The sequence below is a fragment of the Microtus ochrogaster genome, chromosome 19 (assembly GCF_000317375.1).
Source record: "Microtus ochrogaster isolate Prairie Vole_2 chromosome 19, MicOch1.0, whole genome shotgun sequence".
Lineage (NCBI taxonomy): Eukaryota > Metazoa > Chordata > Mammalia > Rodentia > Cricetidae > Microtus > Microtus ochrogaster.
In genome coordinates, this window is record NC_022021.1 from 2396992 (window position 1) to 2408415 (window position 11424).

An 11424-nucleotide genomic window follows, 5' to 3' on the forward strand; every position below is an offset into this window, starting at 1 on the left:
GTGTGTGTGTGCATGTGTGTGTGTATGTGTGTTTGTGTGTGTGTATGTGTATGTGTGTGTGTGTATGTGTGTGTGTGTGTGTGTGTGTGTGTGTGAGGGGTTGTGAGGATCTGTGTGCTTGTGAGTGCAGCTGCCTGCCGAGGCCAGAAGAGTGGGGCTGGAGTTCCAGGTGGTTGTGAATCACTGGCCGTAGGTTCTGGGAACTGAATTCCAGTCCTTAGCAACTGCAGTGTGTACCTTTGACTTCTAAGCCGTCTCTATAGAAATTTCTTCCAGTTGAAGCTGACATGCATTGTTTTTCTCGGTCAGCATTATTGCCAGCTCTTTTCTTTCCATCCCCCTAGACAGTTTGCCTGATGCTAGAGTTGAAGGCTATCAGTCAAGCCTCAGAAATCCCCCAGGACACAGTGCATACAATAGGAAGTGAGCTATCAGGCAGATCCAGAGGGGTTCGGTACACAGCTGTATGCTTTCTAACTTACAAGGTCATTACAGATGATGACAGATTGTCCTCAAGGGACTCAAAGTTCCCACGTGTGTTTATGCTTGTGTGGGGCTATGCATCATTTAAATATTTCACGTCTTAAATATGTGTCCTTCTTGGTGTCGTTTTTATAATAACTAATAAAGTGTGATGTGACCTTATCTTCAGATGCATTTAAGTCAGATAGAAATGTTCGTGTTTTCTATTTCAGACTGTAAGGCGAGCACACACAAGGGCTGCAAAGACGCTGTGCCTCCATGTACCAAGGTAACTTCCCAGTCCCTGCAGAATATGTGTGTTCTGTTGCCTAGCTTGCTTACCTGTGTCGTCTGCTGCTGGACACCGAACTCTTAGGGCTATTGGACTTACCATATGGTGGTAACACATACTTAGAGTGTGTGACTATTGATTAACTGTCCATGTTTACCAGTAGAGAGAAGATCTGCTTGTGTTATTTGAGGTGAGCAGGCTAGGCTTTCTGTCTAGAGTCATATTCTCAAGCAGGCGTCATCAGAATCACCCCAAAGGCTGTAAAAACCTCAGCTTCTGTAAACCTGAGTGGGTCCCGGGGATGTGTATTTCCAGCACATTCCCTGGAAGCACGGCTGTGGCTGAGAGCTGGAGGCATGGAGCCAGGATGCATATTTGGGACCAGGTTATAAAGATGATGACAGTTACACATCCAGTCCTCTGTGGCCACTCCACCGTTGAACGTGAGGTGTGTGTGTGAATTTGAGCAGGACCTTCCTGCAGTGTGGAGCTGGTGGGGTGGTCGTCACGGAGCTCTGTGTTAACTGATACACTTAAGGGTTGTTGTAGAAGGTGAGACACCAGAGTTTGGGGTGGTTATCCCCGGAAAGAGGAGTATGACAAGGTAGAAAGACACAAGAGAAGCAAGGCAGTGTGGGTAGAAGGGCCTCTTTCTCCGCGGCCTGGCTGCATGAGCCGTAGACGTTGGTTGTCTAGAGCCTTCTGAGCACTGAGTATTCATGAGGCTCATCCCTCCTTCTTCCTGGCACATTGCCTGGTCGCCACACTCTGCTTTTGTTGCATTTACTGTTTTCTGCTTTGAATTCTTCCCTGAAATGAATAAGATAATAACTATGGAGTAGATAAGAAACCTATGCTGTGTAACCATGTGCACATTCTTGTAGCCAAGTGGTGCTTTGATCTTATTTTATGTGTCTCTAATATTTTTTTTTACTAGAAATTCCAAGAGAAATACAACAAGAACAAACCACAAACCATCCTTGGAAGTAAGTGATGTGGGAAAATGACAAGAACTTTTAAAAATGTAACTCATACCATACTTTTTCCATCGTAAAACTACCTCCTGCGTTTGTTTTCGCATTTGTCCAGTGGTTTCTTCTTCATAACATATGCATGGTGTAATTTTTACCTGGGTAAAGAAGTCAAGAAGGATATAAACTTTTTGGTCAGCCTATGAGTTTCTGCATCATCTGTAGAGCGTGGCCTGTGTATCACAGGGACTGTATGGAAATAGTGTTACCTGACGGGTCTCAATTCTAATGGTGTTTATTAGAATATAGCCTATTGATTTAATGACTTTGGGGGTAGGCAGAGACATTGCATTGAATGTACGTTTGATGTTTTTCTAATAGTAGCGTATGTTCACCTGTAGAAATACATGCTTAAACCTCCTTATGACTCACCCAGTTTAGTGGAAAAGAAGTCTTTGGCTTTGGAATCTCTTTATTTTCATTGGTCCCTGTGGTCCAGTGTTATGGAGACCCCGTGCTTGGTTTAGTTGCATTTGAGGCGGTGGACTTTTTAGTACCTTAAGTGTGATGCTGAAATTATAAAGCATGCTGAAGTTTTATTTGTCTATTTCCAAATCTGATGACTCTGTTCTTGTTTTAATTATACACTACTGAGATTTAAATAGTTTCTCTTGAAAACAACCAGGAACCTTGGACACTTCCTTGTGTTACAAGCGAGGAGCCAGCCACACTGACAGAGCCTCAGTTTGAAAAACATTTGCTTTCCCGTGAAAGCATTTGTTTCTTCTCCCTGGGTTGCTTTGCGTGATAAGTGGCAGGAATTTTAAGTGCCTGGTCACTTTTCACTTCAGTGCTTTAATAAACTGTGACTGGCATTTTGGAAACCACTCTGGTGGGGACAATAGGTGTGCTAAGTCATGGTGACGTGCTTTGGGTGTGGTGCTATGCACCTTTGTTTGAGCTTCTCTTGTCACTTGGTCCCCTGCTTTGGCCTTAGAAAATCTCTTGCCATCAATTCTGAGGTGCTTCTCATTTTCATGAAGTTAAATGGGTGACTAAAAAGGTGCTCAGAGTTTGGAAATTTGAATGTCTTCTGCTCCTCTTCTTCCTGTGGAATTCACGGGACCAAAGCGGAGATGTATACATTTCCTTGTTGCATCCTGGCATCTATGTAAACACTTCTCCCCTTTGCTCCAGAGTGTGGACTCAATAGCTACAACCCAAAGGGTCTGAAATACCCACTCAGGGTTATTTACAGTTCTTCCCAAACATAAATGTGTCCATGCCCGCTTGTTTTCAGTGTATAGAGAAAACAACATGGCTGGGCTTTGGGCTTTGTTTGCCCGGGAGTGTTGTTCCCTAAGGAGTGGACTGTCCAGCATCATTCCTTTCCCTTGAGCTGCCCTCTCTGGGTGCACATGCTTGTTTACACACACCGTATGCATTTTGCCAACAGAGCTAATGACACCTTGCGTCTATTTAAAGCTGGCTTCGAAGAGCACAAGCAGTGGTTTATGGGAAAGCCGGCTGGTCCTTCCCCATTCCATTCATCTGTTTGCTTGGGTCGCCCCAGACATCCACAGTCTCCCAGGGGAGGTGTGGAAGCAGGCCGGCAGCATGGGTGTTGGAAGGGTGAGAGGAGGAAGGGACACGTGAAAGGTGCCAGGCAGTGTCAGAGAGACCGGTTTCCCGGCTGGGCCATGGCCCGTGGGAAGTGGCTGCTGGAGGGTGTCCCTGTCTGGATCGCCTGTGGCTTTCTTGCCTTGTAAATGCTGCCTTCACACATGAGGTGTCCCCTGTGATTCCAGGCTCCTCGCTCAGAGACGCCCCACAACCGGGACTCTCTTTGCACCCGTCCTCCTCTATGCCAATCGGACTGCCAGCCGGACGGAAGGAAGCTGCGGGGCAGGTGCACCCGCTCTCCAGAAGCGTCCCGGGAACCACTTTGGAGAGGTGAGGCTCAGTGGCCTGCTTTGCTCTCATGGCCCAGGGTAAGGTTGCGGGGGGCTAACTCGTGTCCCCCTTTCTGTCTCCCAGCTTCAGGAGGTCAGTGACATCTTTGGAGTTAGAGGGGGACAGTACCAGCTGGCGAAGCAGATCTCATTCTGATGAGCTGTATCAGTCCATGGGCTCTTCCCCCTCCACAGAGTCCTTCATGATGGAAGGTGAGAAGACGGGGCGGAGCACTCCCGTCTCTGTGAGCATTTACTGAAGGGAATATTTTGTGCAAGAAATGAGATGGAGTGTGTTATTTTGTTCTTTTTCTCATGTTTCTGTGTGTGGTATGCACATATGTGTATATGTATATTGGTCCCATATGTGTGGATACTCATGTATGGATAAGAGAGCATATATGTGGAGTCCTAAGATTGCAGAGGCCACAGCCTGCTTGCCTGGCTTTTGCAAGGGTTCTGCACACCAAACCCTTTATCTGCTGAATCATCTCCTCGGTTCTCTGCTGCTCTGTAGAAGTTGTATGGTATCTGCCTGAAGTAGAACCTACTTTTCTTAAGGGTCTCAAGAAAACCCGAATGTAGGAAAGTGACTTGTTGGGGGTGTGGAGGACGGAGGGGAGAGGTTAGAGTACTCAGGATGTACTTTAATGTTGGAATTGTCAAAGACCAAATTCAATAAAAGGTTTTTTTGTTTCTGTTTTTTTAATGATAACTTAGTCTTGAGGGACGCAGTCAAGAGTGACTGAGGAGTTAAGAAGCAGTTTTTAAATGGACACATTCCTAAGAGATAGAAGTAACGAAAAGAATGAGATGCGCTGTGTGGGGGTCATGGGAAACGTGGCACAACCATTGGGAGAACGGAGAGAATGGAGAGAGTGAATCCCCCACTTGAATACGTATTTAATTAAGACAGCTCCTGCCCCGACCACTGTGACATGGGCCCCACCTGTTGTCTGCTGCTTCTAGGAAATAAAGCATTTTGGAGAGTGTTTTATAGGATGTAATTCAAGATGGGGGACTGTTTGTTGTTTTCAGGTTGCCTCGATGAATGAGGGCAAGCCACATGGAGGAGGAGAACTGGGTAGACAGCATTGACTCAGTTTCTCCTCTGTTTTCCTAAAGCGTTGTCACCTCATCTTTAGGGCAAATAGGCTTTAGTTTCCCTGAACGGTGTTTGTTCATTGTGTGTGTGTGTGTTTCTTTTCCTGAAAGATGTTTGTGTGTGTGTATGTGTGTGTTTCTTTTCCTGAAAGGTGTTTGTGCTTGTGTGTATGTGTGTGGTTTTTTTCCTGAACGGTGCATGTGTATGTGTTTAGCTCTATTAGAAAAGTTTTTACCTGCAGGACTTAAGCCTCCCACTGTGTTTTGCATTTTGCCAAGTCGAGGGTAAATGGAGTGGACACGTTCAAATTCAGATATGAGTAAACCATGTAAAACAACCCAGGCAAAAAGCAACAGTGAGGTCAAGGCTCTGTAAACAGGGCATGGGCTGGGAAGGTTACTGAATCAGACTCCAACAGAGTGGGCCCACACCAACCAAGGCATCTCCAGTTTTTCTCACCTCCCTGCAGCTGCTGTCAGATGCTGCTCTTCACTCTCGTGGCAGCTGTGCTGGACCCTTTCACCCCTGGTTTGCAGGTGCTCCACACCTGCCTGCACTGTAGCTTCTCGCTGGGGCCTTCCTGTGCTTCTAGCAGGTTCGAGCCTGATAGCCTGCTTCTTGGCGATCTGTTTGTGATTGGCGTATGGCACATGGTGCTTCGGGCTTTTCTTTTCTAGATGTTGTGGATTCTTCTCTGTGGAGCGACCTCAGCAGTGATGCCCAGGAGTTTGAAGCCGAGTCTTGGAGTCTTGTGGTGGACCCTTCCTTTTGCAGTAGGCAGGAGAAGGACGTCATCAAAAGGCAGGATGTCATTTTTGGTAAGCATTTTAAATATGCCTCGGGGGCAGAAGTACTGGGTTTGGAGGAGAGAGCATGGACTGTGATACTGTCCAGACCTGGGTTCAAGGCTGGTTTTGTCATTTTCCACCTAAATGGTCTCAAACAAACTATGTGGCTCACCTGGGCCTCAGTTTCCCCATTTGGGCCTGAGGCTGGGTGAGGACGGCATTTGTGTGCTGCAGTCTTTAGTAGCGAGCTCAGCTGCACTGAGATGTCACCATGGTGTGCTTCTGGGGATGAAGGCAATCTCAAGTAGAAACAGTGTGAAGAACGTACTAAAAAGTAGTCTCAACAAGGCACCTCACTTTGTAGCCGAGACAGGGTGTTCATTCTCCTTGGCCTATGTTTTCCTGTCCTCTGTTAGGAGGAGCCTTGTTTATCTTCAGTAGGGGTGGGGGATGGAGGTTGGGGGCAGAGTTTCACCAAGATCGGGAGGTACTAGGGGTAGGCTTCGGAACCTTCCAGGGGCCTTGGGAGTCACATCACAGGAAGATAACAGGATGATGCTATCCTTTTTAATGTTTGTTAGACAGTAATATTATTTAATATGAAGAGTGCTGCCATGTCTCTTCAGTCTCGGGTCACCTTCACACACTCTGAAGCTCAATGTCACCATACAGGTGCATTATCTCAGGTCATGTGGCCTCTGGTGTCAGAAAGGTTTGACCTGCAGGGAAAATCTTTCCTTTCCCTTCTGTTCCTCATTGCTTTCCTTTTAAAGATGAAGAAAGTTGGCATGGTGGCTCCTGCCAATAACCCCAGCACTGGGCAGGATTGAGCATCTCAGACCTCCTAGCTACCTAGCACCATTCTGTCCCAAACCCAAAAGTAATGGGAAATGAACAAGGGCCAGAGAGTAGCTCAGTGACACAGTGCTTTCCTAGCATGCTCTGGATTTTGTGCTCCGTGTCACCCTCCTACCACCACCCCACACACAGAGGAGGAGGGAGAGTACCCCCCAACACATACAAGGGGGGGATAGTATTCCTACGCCTTCAGTCATAACCAGTAAATTAGTTAAAGGATTAAATGTTTTGATATGGTAAGCCAAAGGGGCGCTAACAATGCAGAAGGAAATACGGATTCTTTGAAGTTGTGGGTCTCAATGAAAGAGATTTGTGCCTCTGATGAAGAAGGATGCTGTATTTAGACCTATTTCCCCTTCGTGGCTGATACTTTAGAGTCTGTCCCCAAACATGGGGTAGTTGGGAGCTTGTTCAGAGCTTTCATATTCCTACACGTTGGGGGTTACTGTTTTCTCTCACAGTGGATTTGAAAAGTTGAGATATAATCTATATACCATAAAATTACACCCCATATGTAATCAGGTGGGGCTCAGTATATTCCCCAAAGTTGTGGAGCCATTAAGCCTTCCAATTCTAGGATACTTGCATCACTTCCAAAAGAAACTTTCTACCTGTTAGAACTCACTTCTCAGTTCTCTTTTTCCCTCTGGATTTGGGCAACTGCTAACCTACTCTCTGTCCTTTGCCTCCACAGTGTGTGTGTGTGTGTGTGTGTGTGTGTGTGTGTCTGTCTGTCTGTCTGTCTGTCTCTCTCTCTCTCTCTCTCTCTCTCTCTCTTTCTCTTTGTGTGAGTGTGTATCCTGTTACTTTATATGATGTTTGAAGAATCATCGTATGTACTTCATTGCTTTTTAAAGTCAACTAATATCCCATTTTGTTTATCTGGTCATTAATGGATGCGCATTTCATGTTGTTTCTTTTCTTTTTCCTTGAAAGTCATATGGTAACTTCATTTTAACTTCTTAGTGATTGCAGGCTGGTTACTAAGGCAGCTGAAGCATCTTACATCCTTGCCAGTGTAGGTGGTTCTAATCGCTCCCCACCTTCACCTTCGCCAACATGTGTTTATTCTCTATCTTTTCTTCCTGTAATTAGCTCAGTATATGTGACATGCTGTGTTATTTTGGTTTTGATTTGCACTTCCCCACTAAGGATATTGAACTTGGTTGGGGGATGATGAGGATTGGGGTGGGGGTGGGGGTGAGGGCTGCGATGAGGGTGGGGTGGGGGCGGGGGTGAGGAAGGGAATAATAATCTCACACAAAGCTTTTTGCCTTAGAGACAAGGATTCTACCACTAAAGTTTATCCCCACCCCTGTTGAGCATCTTTTTGGATACTTAGTGATCATTTGTTTGTTTTTGAAGTTTTATCTACTAAATTGCTTTGCCTATTTTTGAATTATTGAAGACATTTAGTTAGAAGACTTTTCATAAATGCACATGATATTATATATGATATATAATCTAAATTCTATCTTTTATACATATATAATTATCATTTTCCTCTGGAAAAAAATGAATTTTGAAAAATGATTTAGTGACAGAAAGAATCTACTATCATAAAGCCTTGGGAAACTTTATTACATTGAGTTTATTTCACCAAGTTATTTCATTTCAACTATTTAATTATGCATGCACTCAACACAAAAAACAAAGAAAGACTTTTTTTCAACAAGCTGTTATATCTTATAGAGCATTGGTATGGGAGTTGAAGCTGTTGAAAACATTTGACCCTTAGCTGCTTTACTTGGCTTTCATTTGTGGGTCCTCTTCTAATATCTGGACAATTAATATTTGTAGTGTAAATAAGATTTTAATCGTCACTGACTTTTATTTGGGGAAAAATGGTCCTGATAGTCTTAAACATTCCTTCATTTTTATTAGTGTAATGTAGAATTGCGTTGCAAGAGACATATATGGGGCTTTTTGTTTGTTTGCTTGTTACAGAGAAAAATTTGATGGAATTATTTTTATTTTAACTGATATTATGTATGTCTCTCTAACTCAGTGCATGATCAAAACCTGAATTTGCATATGAAGGAAGTTACTAGCATTCGTCAAGAGAGTTAATAAAAGATATTATGAAATGACAGAAAGATGATTAGATGCTCATTACTATTTAGTATGTCCATCTGTCTGTCTTGTCTGTAAAACGTGACTTGAAGGGTGTCGGCAAATAAGATCTGTGATTCTGAATTCTTTTCTTTGAAATATCTATTCTTGAGTGTTCACAGGAGTGTAGGAAAGGCTGCATGTCTGGCAGACATTTTACACAGCTCAGTTGGGTCATGCATGTGCTCACGTTTCAGAGCTGATGCAGACGGAGGTGCACCACATGCAGACACTGCTCATCATGTCTGAGGTCTTCAGGAAGGGCATGAAGGAGGAGCTGCAGCTGGACCACAGCACAGTGGACAAGATCTTCCCCTGCTTAGATGAGTTGCTGGAAACCCATAGGCATTTCTTCTTCAGCATGAAGGAACGCAGGCAGGAATCCTGCATGGGTAACGACAGGAATTTTGTGATCAACCGAATTGGAGATATTCTGGTACAGCAGGTAAGAAGGGTGTCAAAGCTGGTCTCAGAATCCTAATGTTTGCAGGAACACCCCTCCCCTTAGATTTTTTTTTTTTATTTTATATGTCTGAGTGCTTTGTCTGCATGTATATCTGTGCACTATGTGCTTGCCAGGTGCCCACAGAAGTCACAATACGGTGTCGATTCCTGACACTGGAGTTACAGATGGTTGTGAGCTACCGCGTGGGTGACTGAGGTTTCCAGCAAGAGAAACAAGTGCTCTTAATCACTAACCCTTCTGTCCAGCTTTGGTTTGCAGACTCTTTATTGATTAAAAATCCTTGGAATAATGAAACTGATTTCTTTATAGTTTTTCCTATGTGGGGGCCATGGGTTTTCTTTTATTGGGTGTTGGTTGATCCTGGCTGTGTAACAGATGTTAGGTAGCTCCTGACCACCAATGACTACCTCTTCTACGTGGCTTGGGTTATTCTATTGTCTCCAGCAGATTGCATAGCCATAACTGAATCTCATGGACTTTTTGATGGGAGAGGGGGCTTCTTAGAGCATAGGTCCTCCAGTGTGGCTTCAAGTCAAGTTCTGGCTCACCCTAGGAAGAAGGATATAAATGTTTTATAGTTAGCCTAGAAGACAAGATAAATAAATCTCACTTCAGGGATTTGGGATTTTGGGGACATCGCTGAGAATAGGCTGTGCAGTTGGCGAATACAATAACAGCAGCAGAATTTCACAACGGTCTTGGCTCTTTCTGAAGGGGTTCTTGTGAAAAGCATGCTCACCCAGAGTGAAGTAGCATTTTTACATGGAAGAAACTATGTTCCCCGTGTGTCTTGTTTAATTGTCATAGCTTTGTGAGGCGGGTGCCATTTTCCCACTGTATAGATATAGATGTAAACACTAGGGCAATGACTTTCTCTAGCCTTCACACATCTCACAGGTGATGTACCTGGGACAGAGGTCAAAATCCACTCTATCATCAAGATGAGCCAAGAATTTTAGCAAAGGGCAGGAAAGCCTTTGCTGTCACAATTGTGAATCCCAGCCAGGGCGGGGGAATCTTTTCATTTGTTTATTGCCATAGTCTAACACCTATAGGGGATCCTTGGGCTTGGAGTATTTATTTATTGAATAATTGACTCGGACAAACCAGGAAGGAATATAGTGGGCCGCCAGGTTTGGCCTGTGGCACTTGGGGAAGTGCCTAGATTTCTCCTCTGTTGCCTTAGCATGGCCTTTTCTGGGTAATGCCACCTTCTCTAAGGATTTCAGTTCTTTAAATGCTCTCACTCTATCCTAGGTAGCCATGGAGATAAGCTGTTGGTCTGTATGTAAAAGAGGAATTGGATTTCCTGATGGTTTAGATATGATTAAATGCAGTATTTTTAGATGCACACCCTGTAGTAGCTACTCTACATGTCTGACAATATAAGAGTCTGTATTTGTAAAAGCTTTTCTTTTAACCAAAGAGGAATCTGCTTTGTTGCTTATCCCCTGAGACTGTTTTGGCTCTGTGATCTCACGTGATCCATCCAGATAGGATGACATAAAGGACTTTGCGACTCAATTGAAATAAAAATGTCAGAATAGAGAGAGCATTCAAAACTGAACTAGAAGCTTTATAATTCTGTCATTTGAAATTGCCTGAGTTTCTCTTTCATTTATAAATAATCATGATTTTACTCTTTTTAAACTCTAATCCTTGGCATCAGTTTTGTTCTTTTTTCATATTTAATGACAACATGTGTTTTTATTGGTTCTGTATTTATTTAATTTGTGTGGATAAAGCAGGGGCCAAAATTGTATCCTTGTCATCACCTGACATGGACTTACCTAGAGGCCTAACGGTTAGAGTCTAGATTTCTCTTTCGGGAAAAGGAGTGTGAGAGAAGCCTGGGCCTGTGTTCCTGCTCCTTGTTGGCATGTATGATGTGTGGCCAGAGTTCCTGCATAATCAGTTAGTACTGTCCTTAGAGGATGTTTTAGGGACTGTGCCTTATAGGAACAATGGAGGAGACAGTGTTTAGGGTGTAGGAAGGCTGTACATCCTGGGGTCTAACCAGACGTGTGCTTCAGAAGGCAGGGTGGAGTGAGATAGTACACAGTCAGCAGGAACTCACTGTCAGTGGAAATTGTTGCTAGGGCACAAACAAATCGTTTTTGTTGTGATTGTTGTTTTAACTTCAGGGACATAAGGTTTACCTGAAAGTTGTTGAAAATGAAGCTCAGCATTTTGTCTCTCAGTGGTTACCATAGGAGCGGGCTAAGATCTGGGATTTGCTACATAAAATTATAATTGTTTGCATTATCCCTCCTCCAGCTATAACATCTTCCCAAGCTATCACACCACAATCAGGACACTGATGTCCACACTATGAAGACAATGTTCTTCACACACCACAGTCAGGACACTGATGTCCACACCGTCAAGACAATGTTCTTCTCACACCACAGTCAGGAC

At 44.1% G+C, this 11424-nt stretch overlaps 1 protein-coding gene across 3 annotated transcripts in view; it reads left to right on the plus strand.

Moving 5' to 3' along the window:
- The window catches only part of Arhgef28 (Rho guanine nucleotide exchange factor 28), a 295501-nt gene that overhangs the window by 219904 nt on the left and 64173 nt on the right, over positions 1–11424 (plus strand). For all 3 annotated transcript variants that reach the window (XM_005356442.3, XM_026783747.1, XM_026783748.1), the window contains 6 exons: positions 696–751; positions 1692–1740; positions 3534–3678; positions 3763–3890; positions 5460–5600; positions 8738–8985. In XM_005356442.3, coding sequence (XP_005356499.2) covers positions 696–751; positions 1692–1740; positions 3534–3678; positions 3763–3890; positions 5460–5600; positions 8738–8985 — 767 coding nt within the window. The remainder of the gene's footprint in view (positions 1–695; positions 752–1691; positions 1741–3533; positions 3679–3762; positions 3891–5459; positions 5601–8737; positions 8986–11424) is intronic.